The sequence below is a fragment of the Mercenaria mercenaria genome, chromosome 3 (genome assembly GCF_021730395.1).
Source record: "Mercenaria mercenaria strain notata chromosome 3, MADL_Memer_1, whole genome shotgun sequence".
NCBI classification, from domain to species: Eukaryota; Metazoa; Mollusca; class Bivalvia; order Venerida; family Veneridae; genus Mercenaria; species Mercenaria mercenaria.
The window spans coordinates 101,759,402-101,783,658 of record NC_069363.1 but is presented as its reverse complement, the minus strand read 5'-3'; the positions used below and the strand labels follow the sequence as shown (position 1 = coordinate 101,783,658).

Below are 24,257 nucleotides of genomic sequence, written 5' to 3'. Positions count from 1 at the left end.
AAGTCCTTCACAATCAGCCAATTTGGAAAGTTTGTAAGTATATGTTGTGTGCAAAAGTGCAAGGACGATTGATGAAAAGCAAATAACTCACTTTAAAAGAGTCTTAAGTATCTTAAACATGTGAAAAATTGTTCATTAAATGATGATCTTCTAGTTCTAATTTGTGCAATGTTAATGCTTAATTCTTCTTTATAAAAACAAACAGCCTTATACTATTTTTGTTATAGTTTAGGTTAATTAGTGTTCTTTTTTTTCTGCAAATATGTGGACTTGGGCAGCTTTTGAAAAAAGTTCCTCTTCATGGTAGTAATTGTAATAAAATCTAAAAAAAAATAATTCAGTCCGAGGTATTGTACTTGAAAGCTTTTACCAAAGTATCAATTTAAATATAATTTATGATTTTGCCTGTTTGAAAGATTTTGATATTTTGACGCACTTCTGAAGGAATACTGCTTTCATACACCCTAATTTTTTGTGGAGCATTAAGTGCCTCGTGATTTGTTTATGATGCAAAGAAGGAGCCAACTTCTTGTGGGATTAGCAGTTTTTTCATTGTTTTCAGTTGACAGAATGAACTATATTATTTGTTTACCTTCGTGATAAGACGTGAAAGATATTTGTCATAAATAGTTACATAATGTGCACTGTTTTCATATTTGCTTTAAACCAGTATATGGCCAACATAGATTTATTACATTTTGTTAAAATGCTATTTATTGAAATTCATCTGTTTTGCCGTCAATAGTTTTATTGTTCATATGCGGCTTTGTTTTTATACATTGGTCAAAAAGACTTATGTTAAACTATTTAGAGTTCTTTAGAAGTTTGTAACATATCACCAGAATTTTCGACACATAATGCATCTTTTATTGCAAATGAATTGCGATCTATTTCAGCTGATCTTTTCAAATACGGACATTTGTTTAATGAAAGGCGTGGTATCAGTGTTAAAAGATCGTATTTTGAAAGAATTGAGTGAATGACCAAAAAGGACTTATTTATGGAGAAGTTTTAGCAGGATTTCTTTTCATGTATAAAGTGTTTCTCTAAGATGTATATGCCGTGGGTATTCATCAGTGCTAGAATGGAAACTTGATACAAATTTTACAAATGAATTATTTATATTTTGGATCATTTTTAAAGCGCGAGGATTGATTTTTGTGCTTCTTTAAACAAAAAGAATCAGTATGGTACAATAAATAAATGCTAGAGTGATTTTTTAAAAAGAATTATACTTTTTTTAAGTCATTTGCATATAAAAAGTTGCAATTTTTTACGGGAAAATTTAAAAAAGATGAATATACCGGTAAGCTCAGATAAGTATGAAATTGATACATAATCTATAAATATGATGACAAGTAAAAAATATAAAAAAGAAAAACAGCTTTGAATAGTTTTAATATCATGAATGAAATATTAGTGAATAGAAGTTATCACCCTTCTTTGAAGAAAAAATGGTTGATAATTTGGAATGTTACAGGACTAAGCTTTTATTAAAACGTGATAGCTTGAATAATAAGATTCCAATGGTATATGTGAAGTATAACGTTCCAAAAGCAATACGGAGCCTGGGGGCTGATGGGAAGGAAAAATCCTTCACAGCACCAGCAAGATTGAGTAGAATTTCACAAATTTCAAAAACTTTAAGAAGTGCTTATGAACGAAAACTTGCGGATAGGAAAAGTAAGTTTATCTTAGTTTTCTTTGGGACTGTAATAATAATGAGAGACAGTTTTAAAGATCAGATGTATGGATTGACACATCTTTATAGGAAAATGTACTTAAAATATTTTTCAGTTTATTTCAATAAAGGCTATATATGGTTAGGTTTGAGGTAATTTTCTTGACCATTATAAATATTTCCCAACTAAGTAGTCTGTTGCCATATTCATGCTTTTTAGAACTTTGATTTATAACTTTAGGAAATATTCACACATTCCAATAGTTATTCCCACCTACTGGTAGTTAATTTTGTGAGTTGTACTGTTCATGAATATCAGTGAAAAAAAAACCCAAAAACATCCTGAATATTACTTCAATTGTTACAACTTGGGGGACATTTGTTTTCAATTTGGGTGCAAAAAGACCATGTTTCACAACAGTCGTTTAAGTAAACATCAGAGCCAGTGTGTGTTTCAATTAAAAAGTTGCAAATTTTGGTCATTGATAGAATCCTGCACATTAAAGTGCTAGCAGAACTTCTGAATATTTGCATTTCTTGAAATAGCCCCAGCTCTGACAGTTTTTAGCTCGACTATTCATAGAATAGTAGAGCTATTGGACTCGCCCATGTGTCGGCGTCCGCGTCCCGATTTGGTTAAGTTTTTGTATGTAAGCTGGTATCTCAGCAACCACTTGTGGGAATGGATTGAAACTTCACACACTTATTCACTGTGATAAACTGACTTACATTGCACAGGTTCCATAACTCTATTTTGCTTTTTTACAAAATTATGCCCCTTTTCTGACTTAGAAATTTTTGGTTAAGGTTTTGTATGTAAGCTGGTATCTTAGTAACCACTTGTGGGAATGGATTGAAACTTCACACACTTATTTACTGTGATAAACTGACTTACATTGCACAGGTTCCATAACTCTATTTTGCTTTTTTACAAAATTATGCCCCTTTTTCGACTTAGAAATTTTTGGTTAAGGTTTTGTATGTAAGCTGGTATCTCAGTACTCACTAATGGGAATGGATTGAAACTTCACACACTTGTTCACTGTCATGATATGACATGCAGTGCAAAGGGTCAATAACTCAACTTCGCATTTTACAAAATTATGCCCCTTTTTCAACTTACGAGTTTTTGGTTAAATTCTTATATGTAAGCTGGTATCTCAGTACCCACTTACGGGAATGGATTGAAACTTCATACACTTGTCCACTGTCATGAGCTGATAAGCACTATGCAGGTTCCATAACCCTATTTTGCTTTTTTTACTAAATTATGCCCCTTTTTCGACTTTCTTATTCATTCAGTCGACAAGGCTGTTGAATAGTCGAGCGTTGCTGTCCTCTGACAGCTCTTGTTCACTGAAGACTTGATTTCTTTTTCTGATATAAAATTTTCTCAAACACTGTAAGAAGTTAAGGCTTTAATCAGTTGGTACTCAAGTCCTATCAGGCATGTTCACAGAGGGTATTGATGATTTGTCAAAATGGAGAGTTCAATAGTTATCTTATCTTGACAGTTTTCCTTTCAGTAAACAGAAAAACCTGTCATGTGTCACTGCTATAGCTAATTCTTCCAGCTGTTTTATTACCACTTGTGCTAATACATGTCATAGCGGAACCTGGAGCTGTTTTGGTAATAACTCACAGACCCGAGGGCAGTAGTGTGCAGGGTTAAGCGTTGGTCACTCTGTCTGTAGGTCTTTGGTTCAACCCTTACTTTGGTCTAGACCATGTCTCTGTAATATCTAGCTTGTACATCAAACTTTTCAGTGGTTTGTTACTATTGTTACATCATTTATGTTGTGTGTGATATTTCAAGATTAGTATGGGTTCAATTTAGTTAAAACCACAAAAAAGAGGAAAACAGTTTTTGTTGTTGTACTTTAAATTTTACTTTTCTAGTTATGAAAATTTTGTAGTGTTAATAATATATCGATCTTACACACAAACAAGCAATATTAACTGGTGGCAAGTGATTCTGCCTTTGCTGTGCAGGCTGCACTGTTCGCTATTCAGTCAGTTAATTTTCAGTGACCGCCCCTTTAAATAATAAATGGTACTGCCCAAATTGATAAATGGACCAATCCATCTTAGAAATTTAGCATGGTAAAGGTTAAGATAATAGACATATAATGACCGTCAGTAATTCCCCTTCGCCTACATATTCTCTGTATAAAATTTTGGTGTTTTTCGGCCATGATAGAAATTTTTTTCTTGTAATAACTGGGGAATGCTGAAATCGCATAACAGAGAATATGTACTCTCAGGGAAATTGCCAATCGTCATAAAGCGTCCAATAGCTTAAATTAATATTCTTTATTTATACTGCTTAAAGCTACATTGTACAACCAGATTTTTCAAGGAAAAATTTGAAAATACCTTCAGTGATGTTATAAAGAGTAAACTATAGATCAATGCATACCAAATAAAAATTGAAGACAAACCATTAAATTAATTTGTGTTTTGTTTTCTTTATTCTTTATCAGAAGATATGGTATTTCTGTCTGTTCTGTTCTATTCTTTATCTCTAATACCATTGTTCATCATTTGATGTTTAAGAGTTTAAGGTACTTGCTGATATTATGTAAGCTTATAACAACAAGTATTATCTTTGTACACTAGCAACCAGCTTTGTATGAAATATTTATAACACGCTTTCTTTATAGCATGCACAAGTTAGATTTTCTTTTCTTGAAATTGTTATCTGTGAAGTTGATAGAATAAAACTGTTTTCTGTTTTCATCTTAAAAACTGGCTTCAAGGTCGTAGAACTGTTTGACAATGGAGTCTTTCGATTGGTCAGTTTCAAAATTTAGCTTAGAATCAGTCAGATGTTGGAGATCCCAGACGGACTCAAAATCTCAGTTTTTTTAGCTTGGACCCCGATTTTTTCTTGAATGTTATAAATGACCTTTTTTCTAAATGTAGTTTCAAGGACCATGAAAATCAACATGATTTTAATTAGGAAATAATTCATATTATTCCTGTTTTAATTGTCATGTACCTAAATTGTTCAAAATTGTAATATTTGAAGCATGTTGTGTGTTATCAGGATTTCGGGTTATACTAGAAACTTGTTAAAGTCTTTCTCAGTTGTATAATGAACTTGACATCTTTAAGAGAAAATCTATTCCATTTGCTTCTATTTGATTTATCATTTTTGTCTACAACAGCGAAATTTGGAACTTTTGGAAGCAATCAGTATGTAGAAGCTTCATTTTAAGAAAGTAAGCATGAACTTTTGTCTTATATTTTTTGCAAAGCTTTAGTATAAACATAATAGTTTTATTCATTCATTTGCAGATCAAGTTGCAGTTAATGTTGAGAGTCATAGATTAAAAGGTCTAGGTGTCGGCAAGTGTTACTCTGAATACCATCCACCTCCTACAGCCCCGGAGACAGTGCAGCGGCAAGGGTTCGCGCCCTCTACTCCTAGTCTGTCAAACAGCAGGGCAAGTCAACGTACATCAGTCATGCCAAGTCCATTGAGTCAAAACCAGCAGTCGGCCACTAGTCGACAATCAACTTACACCTTACCTAGTCAGAAACAGTCAAGCCGTGATCGTGCCAATCTACAAAATGCTCAAACAAGTGCTATAAAACAAATAACCAATATTTATAACTCCAGACCAAAAACAAATAACAAAGACAAAGAAATTGAAAATAAGGTTCAAAACCAGAAATCTATGATGGTACACCATCCAACCTATTTACACAGCCCTATGCTGTTTAGTCAGAGTCACCACCCAGGTAATCATGAAGCCAGGAGTCAGGTTTATGTAAATGGTGAAGTTCAAGGTCATCCAAACAGAGCTGAAGGTCAAGGTCAGGAAGATGCAGACAAAATGTATGCCGCCTACCAAAATGTGAAGACTGATTATGGAAGCTACCTTAATGAATATAACAAGTAAGTTGGGATAATATTACTTTATTCAGTTCAGTAAAACACAAATTGCATAACAAAATTCAGAGTTAGTCAGGATTTCGAACAATCAAAGCAAAAGGATAATGGTCAGGGGCCACATGAATTGCTCGTCTTTTTTTTGCTTAACAAAATGCTGTCACGATTTCAAGCAATCAAAGTATAGTGAATATAAGGATAATGGTCAGGGGCCACATGACTCGAGCTAGCAGTGTTTTCACTGTAGTTTCTTTGCAGAAATATCTTTTTTTTCTATATTAGACAAGAGTATATATCATTTATGTGTAGGGCAGAGATCTTCCCCTTTAATGGACTGATGGGGAATCTTCAGCAAAAGGAGACTAGGTCGGCTTGAATTTGTACCTCTTTTTCACACGTTAAACTACTAGGTAATTGTCTGATCTGTACTTGTTTTAGTCGTGCTATTTATACGGGCATCAATTTGAAACACAAACGGGACATGCCAAATAGCCTGATGGAAACATCATGGCTTTGTATACCAATCAGACATGTGATCAGGATAGCACAGTGTTGTATGAATGAAAAGGAAGGAGTGTTACAATGACCAGTTACCCTTTGTTTATACTAAACATTTCAATTCACACCCTCTATCCTAGGAACTTCATGGTGAATAAGACCGATATGTTTAAGAATCTTGTCAACTCTGTTACAGCTCACAGTTGCCTTGACAACGATTTTAACATAATTTCATTATCCTGTAACAAGTAATCTAGACAAGAAATACATTAATTAAAGTACTAGAAATGAAATTAATGAATATGAAACTTACGGAATAGATTACTTATTTGACAGCCTGACCATTCCAGAAAATATTACTTGAAAGACTCCCCTTACAGAAGAAAAAGGCCTGCCGCGTACTCTTGCTGTGTACATACAGCGTATTTGATGCGTACATGATGTGTACTGAAATCAAGGGCTTTAAATAGTACGCAGGATATACACCGCACATACACCGATAGTACGTTTGTAGTACACTTTTGACATGCAAATGAGCTCTGCCGCGTACTACTTGCTGCGTACATGCTGTGGACTACATAGTACACAGGATGTACGCTGGAGGAATCTAGTACGCGGGAAGTACACCGGAGAAATAGTATGTAGCATGTACGCGGCACATACACTTTTCACATGCAAATGAGCCTGCGGTATACTACCCCTGCGGCGTACATGCTGTGTACTCCTGCTGCATACATGCTGTATACTCCTGTGGTGTACATGCTATGTACTCTTGTGGCGAAACCGCTGTGAACAGGTTTTACTGTGCATGTGCAGCCTTTTCTAAATCAAACAAAATTCATAATGCTCAAAAATACCATATTTAGTTTAAAATTAACAGTTTTAAATAGTGACCTAAAATGCACCATAATTCGACTTTGGACATTAAGAGTAACAATTGCACTTAAAGCATATGGCAAATCTGCGATAAATGCTGAGGAGCATGGGTAAGACACAGCTCACTGCTCAATTTTTCATTATAATTGCATATACAGGTGTTACTTTACATTGCATGCAAGGTGCAGCTCAGAAATCACTTAGATGTAAGCTTCACAAATGAACATTGCAAATAGTTTGGCAAATTTTTATTGTTCAGAATAATCTGAACTATTCTATGCTATTAAGATAAAAGTTATTCAGAAATCAAGTTCTTGCTTCCAAAAAAAAAATGTACAAATCCTTCCTGCATGAAGTGTACTTCAGACTTTTACCTAAAAAAATTCTAAGTATAAACACCAAAAGAAAATGAACAAGTCCCTCCCGCTTATTTGAAGTCACAGTACTTCAGACTTTAACTTATAAAAAAAAACTAAGTATAAATGCCAAAAGAAATTGTACCAGACCTTCCCGCGTATATGAAGTGTACTGCACAAATTTCAAAGTATCTGTGGTGTACATGCAGTGTACTATTTTCTTGTACAAGTCCCTCCTGTGTACATGCAGTGTACTCCCTAAATTTTCCGAGTCTGTGCTGCGTACTTGAAGTGTACTAGTGACCTCCTGCATACATGCTGTGTACTCTTCGAAATAGTATGCGGCATGTACGCGGCATGCGGTGTATGTAAAATGTACTCCTCTGGCGTACTACTGTGTTCGCGGCATATACACAGCAAATACGCAGCATGTACGCCACAGAGGCTTGCTTCTATAAGGGTCAATACAACGAGAGGCTCATATTGAATGTCAATGAAAAGGATCATGTTTATATACATTATCAAAATTACATCGGGTAGAAATGGCTCCTAAAGTGATTTACCAAATGTTCGAGAACTTCATTTTCTTATCAGTTTCTCATTGCAGTTAATTTGTGTGCAGAAGTATTCAAGAGAATTTTAAATAGACCTTTTTTCAGTATTTTTGTATAAGATAACATTGATTTTTGGACCTGTTCTGTTTATAGCTCTGATGTTAATGATTATTAATGAAGTATTTACAATCACTCAAATAATCATATTAAAAATTGCCCATGTATCGGATTAAAGTGTACTTAATACAAGCAAATATAGGCATGTGGGGGTTTTCTCAAAGTTATTTGACAGTTTTAAGTATGCACTTAAAAACAACTTGTATTATGTTGATAATAAGTTTTATTGCAGATCAGCTTTACATGTCAGTTTTTACAGATATTGACAAAGAAAATTATCTTGCAGAAGTGACTTTTAAGTATGCACTAAAAACAACTTGTATCATGTTGATAATGAGTTTTAGTGCAGATCAGCATTACATGTCAGTTTTTGCAGATACTTACAATTGAAATTGTCTTCCAGAAGTGACTTTTCATCTCTGGGGAGACATCATTGGCAGTAGTGTGACAATTATTTAATCTTCCGGTGAGCTGTTGCAGTACGTGACTATCAGGTCTACTATATGTTAACCAATGGTTATTTGACCTAAGGTTGACAATCATTATTTAAACAACAGTTGGCACCAAACCATTTCCACAATCCAAGTTTCCAGTCGGTGATACCATGGTTAGATGGAGATTTTATAACCATGGTTTTGACTTTGACAATGGTTAGATATTTTAACTATGAACTATAGTAGACCAGGTTCACTTTTCTCACGGACTGTACCAACTAACTTCTTTGACTATAATGTCGAAAAGTTGATTCGCAAGATATTGAATTTACATTTTGCGATTGGAGAACCCTTTCAATCTAGAAAGGATCAAATATATCTATCATTGTTTATTAAGCAACTTAGAGCCTGATCTTTAATATTAAATATTGTTTACAGGTTCACTTTTCTCAGGGACTGTAACAACTAACTTCTTTGACTTTATGTCAAAAAATTGATTCGCAAAATATTGAATTTACATTTTGCGATCGGAGGAACCTTTACAATCTAGAGAGGATCATATATATCTATCCTTGTTTATTAAGCAACTTGTATTCTGATGTTTAACATTAAATAATTGTTTTAAGGATTAAACTGTTTAAAAATGAAAAAGCCATAGAAAAGCTTCTCAAGTATTTTAATGTTATGTCTGTTAAAAGGCATTAATTTACTGGGCCGTGGTCACAGTTTTAACCAGTCTGTCAATATTTTATGGATATTGGACAAGAGACAATTATCTCTCTATTTGCTAATCAGGTGTATTCTCTCTAATGGTGAATTTTGGATCAATGAGATAATCCCTCAGCGATTAGTCCTTAGATTAGTTCCGATCAAAAAGTTCAGATTGTAATGTAGGTGTCAAGAGCTTAAACGCCAATAAGTCTGTGTGAAAGGGTGTAGACATAAGCCAGGGTCACTGACGTAATTAAATGTTTTTGGATGGTAAGGGTAAAAATTTGATTGCTCATAATTAGTTGCAGTAGGCTAGAACTGGGTTATGCTTGTTGATGCAGTAAAGGCTGTTTTGATTCCTAGTATAAGCATCCTATAGAGCCAGTCTGAGAGTAGACTGTCTTGTTGGTAGAGGCTAGCAAGAAGTATTGGTGTAATTTTTGACCACATATATTGCCTGTATTTTGTGGTAATTATTAAGTTCAGGGATAGAATATTCATGTTGTAGATGCAACGTTAACCTCTCTGTTAAAGTGTTTCAACTTCAAATTAAAGGTTTGACAGATATTATAAATGCTTTTTTGAAAATAATCTGGTAACTAATCTGAAGTACTTTGTGCCTTTTGTTGGAATGTCAGGTTCAAATGTGTTGTATAACTGAAATCAAATTTCAAACAATATTATCAAAAATGAAAGTCAATCTGTTTACCTAGTGTGTTTTTCCATATACCGCTGTTTGTTTAAGTCAAAGGGTAGAGTAGTATTTTTTTCAAACATTTGTACATGCCAAGAGTGAAATGTTTTTTTTACAAACTAGTATCATAGATTTTTACATTTTAAACTTAAGCATTCTATTTACATAACTTATATAATTACAGGGTCATTATAAGGTAGAAAAGAGAGAGAAAACAACATATGGTCACAAAATTTGAGAGAGGTGCTACTTTTTAGTTTGCAAATTCATGTTTTTAGTCTGATAGTCACAGTTTGCAACTTCATCATGTGTTTGTAGTCTGATAGTCACAGTTTGCAACTTCATCATGTGTTTGTAGTCTGATAGTCACAGTTTGCAACTTCATCCTGTGTTTGCAGTCTGGTAGTCAGAGTCTGCAATTTCATCCTGTGTTTGGAGTCTGATAGTCACAGTCTGCAACTTCAGCCTGTGTTTGTAGTCTGATAGTCACAGTCTGCAACTTCAGTCTGTGTTTGTAGTCTGACAGTCACAGTCTGCAGCTTCATCCTGTGTTTGTAGTCTGATAGTCAGAGTCTGCAGCTTCATCTTGTGTTTGTAGTCTGATAGTCAGAGTCTGCAGCTTCATCTTGTGTTTGTAGTCTGATAGTCACAGTCTGCAGCTTCATCTTGTGTTTGTAGTCTGACAGTCACAGTCTGCAACTTCACCCTGTGTTTGTAGTCTGATAGTCACAGTCTGCAACTTCATCCTGTGTTTGTAGTCTGATAGTCAGAGTCTGCAGCTTCATCTTGTGTTTGTAGTCTGATAGTCACAGTCTGCAGCTTCATCTTGTGTTTGTAGTCTGACAGTCACAGTCTGCAACTTCACCCTGTGTTTGTAGTCTGACAGTCACAGTCTGCAAGTTCATCCTGTGTTTGTAGTCTGATAGTCACAGTCTGCAACTTCAGCCTCTGTTTGTAGTCTGGAAGTCACAGTCTGCAAGTTCATCTTGTGTTTATAGTCTGATAGTCACAGTCTGCAAGTTCATCTTGTGTTTATAGTCTGATAGTCACAGTCTACAACTTCATCCTGTTTGTAGTCTGACAGTCACAGTCTGCAAGTTCATCCTGTGTTTGTAGTCTGATAGTCACAGTCTGCAACTTCAGCCTGTGTTTGTAGTTTGGAAGTCACAGTCTGCAGCTTCATCTTGTGTTTGTAGTATGATAGTCACAGTCTGCAAGTTCATCTTGTGTTTGTAGTCAGATAGTCACGGTCTGCATGTTCATCCTGTGTTTGTAGTCTGATAGACACAGTCTGCAAGTTCACCCTGTGTTTGTAGTCTGTAAGTCACAGTCTGCAATTTCATCCTGTGTTTGTAGTCTGATCGTCACAGTCTGCAACTTCATCCTGTGTTTGTAGTCTGATAGTCCCAGTCTGCAAGTTCATCCTGTGTTTGTAGTCTGATAGTCACAATCTGCAACTTCAGCCTCTGTTTGTAGTCTGGAAGTCACAGTCTGCAAGTTCATCCTTTGTAGTCTGACAGTCACAGTCTGCAACTTCATCCTGCATTTGTAGTCTGACTGTCACAGTCTGCAATTTCATCCTGTGTTTGTAGTCTGACAGTCACAGTCTGCAAACACATCCTGCATTTGTACTCTGATAGTCAGTCTGCAACTTTATTCTGCATTAATATTTTGTAGTCTGACAATCACAGTCTGCAACTTCATTCTGCATTAATATTTTGTAGTCTGACAGTCACAGTCTGCAACTTCAGTCTGTATTTGTAGTCTGATAGTTGTGGTCTGCAAGTTAAGTAAATGTTCATAAATAATTCATTGTAGGAAAGCTATTATAGAAATTGCTTTTACCATTTTGGACTGGAATTCTAAGTACCCACTTGATATTGTGACATGGCAATATTTCATATGGTCAAAAGCCTTTACACCCATTTGTTAAATAGGCCTAGATTTTAATGAAATCAAGAAAATTTATTGCATTTTGAATGGGTTTATCAGCATTGTATCAGAATTATCAGTAATTGCCACACTGTGAAATCCTGAAAATGTGTCAGTTTTATTGCATTCAAATCTATAATGGTAATTGACATCCATGTAAGGGCTTTTCATTTTTGATTTGTGGAGAATAAAATTTTGTCACCTGGGTAGTATTTTAATTGTGAAATAATTGTGGACAGGTTTTTAAGCAGTTACACGGTATCAGTTAATATACCCACAGATTAAGAAGTTTAGAAGGGGGCTGTGTAGGATCTGAGTCAATCGTTTATACAGTTTGTACTTGGTCAGCTGTATTATGTTTACGGAGTAAACTACTTCCACAGTTTTAAAGAAAATTCTAGTGATATAGGTGGTCTTTGTGAAGTGTAGTTGTGCCTGACTCATTCCTAGGTTGACGAGAATCATCTGGGAATCTGGGGCCCTGTTTCACTAAAGTTTCCTAAGTTCTCTCCTGAGAATGAACTTTTAAAACACATTTATTTCATGGGATATTACTTGTATCCTATTTAAAAAAAAGGTGTTTTTAATTCATTTTTAGGACAGATCTATCTTGTATTTGTTTGGCTCAGATTCTAAGAATAGCCAAATATGGTTAGGATGATTCTGCTTAAAATGATGTTCATGAAGCACCTTACTCTTACGTTGTAACTAAAATAATCCTAATTAGGCTTTGTGAAACATGTTCCTGGTGCATTTTCATTATGTTATTTAATGTTCACAACCCAAAATCATCTGTAGTTTTGTGCAGTTATGTAATGCTTAAAATGCAAAATCTTTGGCAATCTGATATTGTTCAGTGATTACTGTAATGTTTAAAACCCTAAATATACAGTAAATCGGGTGCAGTTGTGTAATGTATGTAATGTGAACAACCTATAATCAGTGGTAATCTGGTGCAATGGTGTCATTTTCTCAAACCAAAATCACTCAGAATCTGGTGCAATGGTGTCATTTTCTCAAACCAAAATCACTCAGAATCTGGTGCAATGGTGTCATTTTCTCAAACCAAAATCACTCAGAATCTGGTGCAATGGTGTCATTTTCTCAAACCAAAATCACTCAGAATCTGGTGCAATGGTGTCATTTTCTCAAACCAAAATCACTCAGAATCTGGTGCAATGGTGTCATTTGCTCAACCCAAAATCACTCAGAATCTGGTGCAATGGTGTCATTTTCTCAGCTCAATTTCACTCAGAATCTGGTGTAACAGTGTCATTTTCTCAACCCAAAATCAGCCATAATCTGGTGCAATTGTGTTCTTTTCACAACCCAAAGTCAGTGTTTAATCTGGTACTACTGTGTAACATTATGTTATGTTCACAACCCAACGTCAGTGGTAATCTGTTACTGTTAGTTACACAGAACAATGTAATATCAAATTGTATCTTTTAATAAAGATATGCTTTACTAAAACCATAATCCACAGGTTGGTTGACCGTGATTGCAGCTCTGACGACCCAATAATCTGTCTACAGATTATTGACAGATTGATTGTAGAATGTTTGGATAACATAAATGAGATTATCCCTTATAATAGATTAAAAAAATACAATCAGAAATCAGCTAGGCTGTATCAGAAAAGTTAAGCACCTCTTATAAACAAGGTAGACAACTTTTGGAGGGAATGTTTAGTATGTGAATGGCTTATATTAAGCTCGTTGGGTTTACTTCCCTTGATCCAAGTATTTTTTTAGCTGAAGTGAGACTTATCTATCTTTCTCTTTATACTGCTTCATGCCTCTCGTGAGTATTATGGGCAGGGTGGGCTTCGGTGATTAGTACAGAATAAAAGAATAAAAACTGAAAGACAGTTTTTTCAGCAATAGTAAGAATGTGAAAGTGATGAATGTTGTTAAAATGTTAAAGGATGGAGAAAAAGGATAAAAACAATAATATTATTGCAGTTTACTTAGTAACTGAGCTGGGCTACTGCCTGCTTGAAGGACTCAAGGTCAGGCAGGGTTGCAATATTTGGGGTAACCTATTCCACAAAACTGTGGTGTGGGGGAAAAAGGAATATTTTAAGTAATCTGAACTGACATGGACTTGACGAAGACTTAAGGGATGCATGTGTCCAGTAAACCTGGTAGGGGCCTGCAAGTAATTGGGGAGGGAGATAGCTACAAGGCCATGGTATATCTAATAGAACATGATGAGCTTGGTGTCTAGACGTCTGTTCTCAAGCGTGCGCCAGTCAAGAGTGTTTCGCATTTGTGTTCCGCTGGAGTAACGGGAGTAATCATTCTTGACCCATCTGATTGTGCTCCGCTGGACCATTTCCAGCTTATGAATATTGACCTGTGTAATGTGGTGACCATGCACATGAGGCATATACAAGCTGCGATCTGACCAATTTCTTGTATGCTAGAGTTTTGATGCTTTGTTTTGATGTTACGTTTGATGAAACCTAGTTATCTGTTTGCATTAATTGTGATTCTGGAGATATGTGTGTTCCATTTAAGATCATGACTGATGTTGACATCAAGGTATTTGGCATCTTTAACTGGGGACAATGTTTGGCCATGAAGATTATAAGGGAATTCAATGGGTTTCCTGTTTGCATCACTTTAAAGTTTAGTTAATAGTTTGCTCATAATTTACAGTAAGGACAAGTAACATTTTCTTTCAAAAAGAAGTGTTCATGCATGCTGAATGCAAAACTTAGAGACTTGGAACAAAATGTAATATTTCGACCACAAACTGAGTCTGTAACATTTTCGTTTATGTCATGTAAGACAACTTGACCATGGTCTGCACTGTTCGCTATTCAGTCAGTATATTTTCATTGAACACCCCTTCAAATGATAAATGGTACTGCCCAAATTGAATGATCGACCAGTCCATTTTAGAAATTTAGCAGGGTAAAGGTTTTTATGCCCCCGAAGGGAGGCATATAGTTTTTGAACCGTCTGTCAGTCTGTCCGCAATTTTCGTGTCCGGTCCATATCTTTGTCATCCATGGATGAATTTTCAAATAACTTGGCATGAATGTGTACCACAGTAAGATGACATGTCGCGCGCAAGACCCAGGTCCGTAGCTCAAAGGTCAAGGTCACACTTAGACGTTAAAGGTCATTTTTCATGATAGTGCATTCGTGTCCGGTCCATATCTTTGTCATCCATGGATGGATTTTCAAATAACTTGGCATGAATGTGTACCACAGTAAGACGACTTGTCGCGCGCAAGACCCAGGTCCGTAGCTCAAAGGTCAAGGTCACACTTAGACGTTAAAGGTCATATTTCATGATAGTGCATTGATGGGCGTGTCCGGTCCATATCTTTGTCATTCATGCATGGATTTTAAAATTATTGGGCATGAATGTGTACCACAGTAAGACGACGTGTCACGCGCAAGACCCAGGTCCGTAGGTCAAAGGTCCTAAACTCTAACATCGGCCATAACTATTCATTCAAAGTGCCATCGGGGGCATGTGTCATCCTATGGAGACAGCTCTTGTTTAAGGTCAATTCTTCCTGTGCTTAAGCCTTTTTATTAGACTGTTCTGCCCAAAATCAATAGCCATACAAATAGCAGGCAAAAGTTTGGAATCAAAACCAAAAAAAAATCTGATATTAAAACCTCATCAATATTTGAACAAGGAAAAAATACAGCTTATTGAAAATGAAAGACGTCCCTGTATAGGACGGCAATGGACTTAAGTTGTACCATTTAGTTGTCATAAATTGATATTTCGCATCAATAAAGTTAATACGGCTTTTCAAAGGCACTTATTATTTGCAAAATGGTAGTTATGTTTATTTTGATACACAATATTGTACTTAAAGGTCTGGGTAAATAATTTATTTGAAAAATTTATTGTTAAAAGACCGATGTGAGATAAAGTAGGTTGGGATTATGTCCTTTTATGAACATATTAGCTTCAGTTGGAACTTTGCTAAAAAGCATTTTGTTGTTGTTTGATGGCCTTGTCACAACTTATATAATGCAATTTTGAAAAAAATAAGATGGATCATGTTTTGCTACAGTGATGTCTGTCTGTATAATAGTCCACTGAAAACAAAGTTTCCAACACCTACCCCCTCCCCCCTCCTTCCTTGCAAAAAAACAAAAACAAACTTTATTCTTATTTTTTAGAATTCAAGAAATTTATCTAGCCATTTATAAAGGGCCAGGTCACTCAGTTTACACCTCTAAACCAGAAATTATTATACATACAGCTATCAAAGGCCTTTATTTTTTTATTCTTCGTTTTACAAACCCACCGCTCAAAAAAGGTGTTTTTAGAAAAAAATTAAAATTGAAAAAACAAGATTTTTTTATTTCCTCCGCTGGTACTTCGTACAGATGGAAGCAAAAAATGCGTCATGGCCACCAAGAAATAAAAAGTTATCCGTGTACCGCATTCCATATACAGTCCAATAGTCAATGCCTAATATTACTTTAACCAGTCAAATTGTACCTAACATAATTAGCGGTATACACAAAAATGGACGACGCTTGACAGCTGACGATTGAAATTGATAGTAAAAAAAGAAATCTTTTGTAAAAATTACGAATGAATGCAAGACTGGCAATGTTGTAACTGAACATGTGCCTCACGAGTTGAGAATGTGGAATGTCACGTAGACCTGATTATAGTAACATAACCAGAAAGATATCGTCTTGGAAAATTTATGTTAGTAAACTGTAAAAGTGAAAATATTTCCTGAAATATTACTTTTTGCCGTAACGGTAAATCATTTTATCACATGTGTGGCTTGAAGATATATCAAATATAAATGATGATTAATCTATGAATTTTAGTGACAAAAGTTCTTTTGCTGAAGGACTATAGCTTAAAAATGAGAGTTTGCAGTCTGTTATGGAAAGCAGTACTAGTCTTTCCCAGGAACAATGTTTTGTATTGAATGGAACTAGAGCTGCACAGTACTGTACCTACGCTGAAAACTATCAACAAATGTTCTTTCTCAAGTAGCCATGGTGAGCCCCAAGGTCCCTTCACACTAGGGTGTCCTTGCTAACCAACCATTTTCAAAGTTAATATATATATATATTTATGACAATAACTTTGAAGGAATGGTTGGGGAAAAGTTTCAGAGATGATACAAAATTATAGATTTGTAAAATTTGTATATAAAGCAAAAGTTAATATTACAGGGCCCTAGGAACAGTGGGGGCCGGGCCCCCCAATAATTTGACCAGGTAATTATCTTAGCAATTAATTATTCTTTGACAGCAAGTACGCCCATTTTAGCTGTGACCTGTCACCAGACATGCAGTTTTATAATTGTATTGTTAACCTTATTAATGTCAAATCAAAACAGAAAACATGTGAAAATGATAAAAAAAAAGCCTTAGAAAAGGTTTCTTTGTTTGACCCAAGCCCAAGAAAAGGGTGAGGGGTTTTATACTATACCCATTATACTGTATTCATTTGAAAATGTGAAAACATGGGGTATATTGTATATAAAATTGCAGTGGTAAAAGTGTTCTTAAATGCTCCCAAAATGCCCCAGAATGCAGGAAATGAAGCGCTGAATTTCAAAAATTTTCGGGGGAGCATACCCCAGACGCCCTTAGCTAGTCCCCTACTTTTCTATTTCAGTCGGCTCATTTTTATAATGTGTGTCCCCCCAATCTGAAAATGCTTCCTATGGGCCTGTATTAACCGTTTAATGTAATTCTTGAATTAGAGATTTTCAAAAGAAAAAATTATTCTAAGAAACTGAAACAGCCCAATGCGATTAAGTGTGAGCCTAGGTTTACTTGCATGAAACGACACTACAACATACAAAATACAAGCAAACACAACCACCGCCTACCATATACTGTTACTAGCATCATGACATGCGTATAGGTAGCTTAAATGGGTTAAGGGCAACATACTACTTCTAAAAGAGTACATAAAACATTCTACATATATACATGCAGTTTATTAATATACAAAGTTAGTGCTGACAGTACATAATAAGCATTTCTGTACATTGAAGCATACACTTGTGCATTTTGCTACATGAAGCATGTTTAAAACCAAGTTCTATACATAACATTGAGACAGACATGCATGCACAAGATGGATAAAAATACACCTTGCTTGAAAATCAAGTTTCTTTCTCCGACGAAAAAAAACCAGAATTCTTGAAAAAAAATTTGAATTTTTTTTTGAATTTTTTTTCCTCCTCTTACAGCCTGGTTGGACCCTGCTGGTTTATAAAACAAAGATTTAAAAAAAAAAAGACCAAACTTAAGATATCATTTGACAATGAATTCATACTACTTGTAGAAGACCCCAGGGGCTCACAGGGCACCACCTTAACTATTTTTGTTTGTTTTCCAACTCTTTAGTATTATACCTTTGGCTTTCTTTACCACCCACACAATGACACAGTGTAAATAGTGAAAGACCTCTGTAAGTTCAGTGGTCTGTGGCCTGAAGGACAAGGTCACACACAGATTAGGCCATTATTTTTTTATTTTTTGGTTTACGAACCGCCAGGATGACACATGGTCGTAGGAGGAGGGAAAAAAAATAAAATTAAAAAACAGAATCAGAATTTTTTTTTTCCGTAGGAAACGGACCTTTGAAAGGAATATGGGTAAATTCTACATAACATCACACAGGCTGCATGTTATAATCTTCTTTCCCACTTCTGATGCTTTTTCCTGCAAATATACCTGTGACCTTGGTTATATTTGATTAAAAATGAGCCTTGGGGCTTGTCATAGCAGCTTGAGAAAATATTTTGTCTTGGTATTTCTGTGAAATTACATTAATATACAGCTGGGCAGGTAGCTGTAACATTTTTCTTGAAAGGACTGTACTATACATAAAAACTGCTTATATTCTCACAAACTAAATGATTGGAGACATAGAAGTCATATGTTAAACACTGACTGAAATTAATACCTTCTGTTAAAACAACAGATGGAAGAATCTAATATTCCCCACATTTGAACAACACTGTCACCATGGATATATGATTTTACACTCAGCAGCTTTCAAGCATCTTGGCTGTTTATGGACCCAGTCTGAAACTTAGGGGTACAGCATACACTGCATACACTGCACTGTGCCTAATAAGCAATTATCATTTTAAGTGTTAGGAATAGGAAGTGTCTAGCCATCTGGTAAACAGACACCTAGCCTATGTCTGTTAACTGGAAGCCTTGCCTTTCCTCATATGGTTTTCTTGGTATTTGTTAATTTATTTTATGAATAGGCCTAATGTAACACAATAATTAACAGTTCATCTTTGCAATGATCTTTGAAAATTCTGTTAGTCAATATTTGTCTTGCCACATCTACTGCACAGCTACATTGGAATAGATAGTAATTACATCTATAATCAACATTAATCTGATGTTAATATATAACGTACAATAATTTCATTAAAATACGTAATTCATAACTTATAAACAAAATAGGTTACTGGACGCCAAAAAGCTGTACAGGCTAAACGTTTGCTTACGCAGTTTTAATGTCCCCTGTACCAGTTTATATCACCAAACAAAAGTACTGTCATCATTGTGTATTTAAATGATATTTTTCTGGAAAAAATGCTTTCAAGTTCGCGTATTAAGCGGTGCATATAATCACCGTAATAAGCATTGCGCTATTGGAACGGCAGTTACCATAAACGTAGTTGTATACTAAATACAGACTGCATATCACCGACAATTGGCCATTTTTTCAGGAAAGCACTCCGTCGCAACTTTGAATGTTCTTGCATTTTCATTAAAATTGCTTCAAAACTTTGGAAATAATACAGCCTGGGCGCAGCCATTTTTAAACGTTTCGTAAATTGCGTAACAAGCATGTTGATTGGGCGCAGTATATATTTGAAATTTTAATTGGACGTTTACGTCATGCATAAGATATGAAGTTTAAAAATAGAATTATAGGAATTCCTAATGTTGATTTGACTCGTTCGCCGTGACGGATATTCGAAGAACGAGACTTTTTTTTTCTTTTTGGAATACGCGATGCATTTTTTCTTCTGCAAGCTTTCATGTCATAGCGGAGGAAATAAAAAAAATCACGTTTTTGCAATTTTATTTTTTTTCTGAAAACACGTTTTTTTGAGCGGCGGTTCCGTAAACCGAAAGATCAAAAATAAAAGGCCTTACTCTGTTTACACCTTTTGGTCAGAAATTATTATACCTACAGCTTTCAAACGTCTGATGTCATTTGACAATGACTTCATCCTTATACTTGTCGAAGACACCTATTTACTGGTATTTTGGGTCAGTGGCTCAAAGATCACGCCCACAGAGCCCCACCTTAACTTTTTTGTTTTAGTATTGTACTGTACCCACACAATGACGCAGTATACAGTGGTCTGTGGCCTAAAGGACAAGGTCACACAGATAACTCTCTTGTTCTTTATGAATATTTACCACAGTTTTCTCCTTTTATGATTTACAGAATAAAACATTACAGATTTTTAGCTCATCTGATTTTTTGAAAAAAAAAAATGATGAGTTATTATCATCACTTGATCGGCGTCGGCATTGCCTGGTTAAGTTTTATGTTTAGGTCAGCTTTTCTCCTAAACTATCAAAGCTATTGCTTTGAAACTTGCAACAGTTGTTCACCATCATAAGCTGACCCTGTACAGCAAGAAACATAACTCCATCCTGCTTTTTGCAAGATTTATGGCCCCTTTTGTACTTAAAAAATATCAGATTTCTTGGTTAAGTTTTATGTTTAGGTCAACTTTTCTCCTAAACTATCAAAGCTATTGCTTTGAAACTTGCAACACTTGTTCACCATCATAAGCTGACCCTGTACATCAAGAAACATAACTCCATCCTGCTTTTTGCAAGAATTATTGCCCCTTTTGGACTTAGAAAATCAGTTTTCTTGGTTAAGTTTTATGTTTAGGTCAGCTTTTCTCCTAAACTATCAAAGCTATATTGCTTTGAAACTTGCAACACTTGTTCACCATCATAAGCTGACCATGTACAGCAAGAAACATAACTCTATCCTGCTTTTTGCAAGACTTATGGCCCCTTTTGGACTTAGAAAAGATCAGATTTATTGGTTAAGTTTTATGTTTAGGTCAGCTTTTCTCCTAAACTATTCAAGCTATTGCTTTGAAACTTGCAACAGTTGTTCACCATCATAAGCTGACTATGTACATCGAGAAACATAACTCCATCCTGCTTTTAGCAAGAATTATGGCCCTTTTTTGGACTTAGAAAATCATGGGTAGGACAATTTTTCTATTATACAAAAAAAAAAAAAAGATGAGCGTCAGCACCCACAAGGCGGTGCTCTTGTTGCTATTTTATCATAAGTGACCTACAAAATGAAATTGTAATAAAAACAATATATTATATTATTTTACATTTGTAAGCGATTTTGAATTCAGTGTATGTTTTTATCCAAATTACTTCCTTTGAATGTGATTTTTTTCTCTGCTTCTTAATTTGCATTGTAATGTATTTGTTTGTGCGAATACTGTATGGTAATATTCCTTTATTAATGCCCCAAGTGGGCATAACATTATGTAATTTTGGTGAGCGTGTGGGTGGGGGAAGTGGCTGAAAAAATATTTTAGTAACTGTAATCTATAAACATACTTGTAACAAATGAATTGAAACAAATAATTAGTACTAACATAATAGTAGTATAGTACTTATGATCGAAATTAATTTAAAGTAATGAATATTTTATTTCCTTTTAATTTTGGAAAAGTTACTAATGTAGACATGTATTTGCATCTGTGGTTCTAACAGCCCATTTTTGCTTTCCACATTTTGTCTACATCTGGTTTATTGCCCTGGGTGATTGCACTTGCAATCTATGCGTTTTATACACTATTGGTAGCACTTAGAGAAGGTATGCAAATTGAACACAATGACTGAGGACATTTAGAGGAAATGCACTGTACATGAACCACATCTTACATTTTGAATTATCTCCCTTAATTGAATGTCCATCCAGATTTTTTGTCTGGTCTGTAACTTTATTGTTCGTGATAAATTTGATGAAACATTTACCCAGATATTACATAATCAGTTAGTCACCACCTCCATTCAGATGATGCAGTATTGGAGGCATGTACATTTTCAAAAGTAGTCTAATGGCAACCTTAGATGATGCTTTCAGTAACATCAAAAGTGACCATAAAGATAATGAAATTTCAGAATTGGTCATCAGTTGTTCCATATACAATGTACTTGTACATTAACCTTTAGTCTGCTGGCATCAAGTGATTCTGCCTTTGTGACCAGTGCAGACCAAGATCAGCCTGCACATCCATCATGGTCTGCACTGTTCAAATTTTCAGTGAACGCCCCTTTGAATAATAAGTGGTACTGTCCAAATTGAAAGATGGACAAAGCCATTTCAGACATTTAGCAGGGTAAAGGTTAGTACAGCTAGGTTTATCAGCAGTCTTTACTCCTCGATGTTTATGATAGCTAGATTATTGTAAACTGTAAAATACTTTTACAGGTGATTTTATAGCTTGATCTTGAATGGACAATGATTGATTTCATCGACAAATTTCATACAGTTGTGAAAACTTTCACTGTTAAATTGTTCCGACACGAGATCCCAAAGGCAAATTTCTATAGACGTGTGTAATATTGTTCGTCTAAATAAAGATGCCTTAATGTTGAGTAAGATTAAATCAAAGGTTAGAAAATAAATCGGTAGAAAATGGGTTTTTTGCGAAGTGTCGAGCCTTAGTATACTTAATGACACGTAATTACGGATTTGATTATAAAGTGCAGATTTAGACGGTATTACATTAATGTTGTATTAAGAAGGTTAAACCCCCTTTTTTGGATTTATTTGTCTTGACTTTTTGCTATAAAGCGCAATGGACGACAAAAGACCTGCATGTTTTAAAATATTCTGTGAAATAATCTGTAAATACGAACTTTGGGTATTTGAAGTGTTATACAGGACAAAGTAGTGGAAGTGATATAGAATATTTAATATAATGTTTGGTTAAAAGTAGATTTTCTACTATAAACAGAAATTATTTCCGTTTAAATCGGTGAAAAGTAAGTGTTTAAGCATAGAGTGAACTAATGTAAATTATACATTTTGTTGACTTAACAATATTGAGAAAATATTTTAAAAGGGGTTTAAACTGTTTATATTGACTGTATTTAGAAACCTGGATTAAGGATTGGACATCAAGTATTAATGTTATGCATATGACATGACATCTCCATAATCCATTTGACTTATCTCTCAAAAATCAGCCATTTATATGAGATTTTAAACAACGGAATATCTTTGATTATGAACTACTGATACTAATCGCGGCAGATATTAAATCGGGGATATTAGATTCTGGCACTTGATTGACTTACAGATGACTTTTGAATTAAAATTTGGACACAGGGAGTTATCTTTGACAGTATGTGGTCTCGATTCTTAATAAAATTTACCGAGTGTGTTTAAATATTTTCATGATGTAATCAATATTCTTGTATATATCGTTACTGTACGTATAGAAACTCCTTTCACAGACGTGCATTTTTAAATTGAACAAGTTACATTTTATTGAATTTAATTACATTTTTATTGATCAGAAATTTGCTGTTGTGTATATCTAGCTTTCAAACTTTGGTAAAATATGTATAATGATTGGATTTTAAGTATTCATGAAGAAGGAAAGTGATTTTTGTTGATATTTTCGATGAGCTCTTGATGGTTGAACAGTTGTACGCAAGTTAAGGATTGCAAGTTCTTGGATTGGAAATGTTCTTATTGATCTGTTGGTCCCAGAGGGGTTTGATCATTTCCTTGTTCAAAGCAATTGTCAGAATTGAATTATGAACCACAAATTCTATTTGAATAAAACTCGGTCTATTGATGCAATTTGTTTTTCAATGGAATATTTAACTTGTGTATGAAATGTAAATATTCTGATTGTCACAGTTTAGAGAATGGGATATTATCGATGCAATTTTTCCATGAAAATTTAACTAATTAGATCATGAAAAGAATAGAATATTCAGACAAAATAAAAGCCATTGAATTAATTGGTTTGAATGAAATGGCGGAAAATAAAGAAATACCGGAACTGACGCTGCCTCGGCGCTACTCTCACGGAAACAGTATGATGCATATTCCGAGCAGTAGTCACATCCTTGAGAGATTGTATAACGATCAAGGAGTTCGAGTGAGGATGGTGCGGCGAGGACGTCCAAACCGAATTCCAACTGTAAAAGAATTGATAGATCACATTTCAAAAAAACACGAAAGACTGTTAGAGCTTGAAATGAAAGGAAATAAAGTGGAAAAACCCATTGATATAAGTTTAACAGCTCGAAGGGATGTTGGGGTTAGGTTTGACAGTCTAGAGGAGTATGTAGATAGGAATCGTTACCGCTGTTTATCTGAAAGACCTACAAGATTCGAGGTTTGGGAGCCCGAAACGAAAGGTTCCTTGGAGATTACAGGTCATCAGGGGAAACGGCGGTAAGTTTATACTGCATGTAGAACACAAAAATGTT

The 24,257-nt window shown here is 35.0% G+C and overlaps 1 protein-coding gene across 5 annotated transcripts in view; it reads left to right on the top strand.

Moving 5' to 3' along the window:
* The window catches only part of LOC123523816 (putative uncharacterized protein DDB_G0279653), a 132,553-nt gene that overhangs the window by 9,537 nt on the left and 98,759 nt on the right, over window positions 1–24,257 (top strand). For 4 of the 5 annotated variants that reach the window (XM_045301522.2, XM_045301518.2, XM_045301520.2 and 1 more), the window contains one exon: window positions 4,982–5,585. In XM_045301522.2, the coding sequence (XP_045157457.2) occupies window positions 4,982–5,585 (604 nt within the window). Of the gene's footprint in view, window positions 1–880; window positions 1,684–4,981; window positions 5,586–24,257 lie in introns of those variants that run through there. The other variant, XM_045301521.2, reaches the window with a different exon arrangement.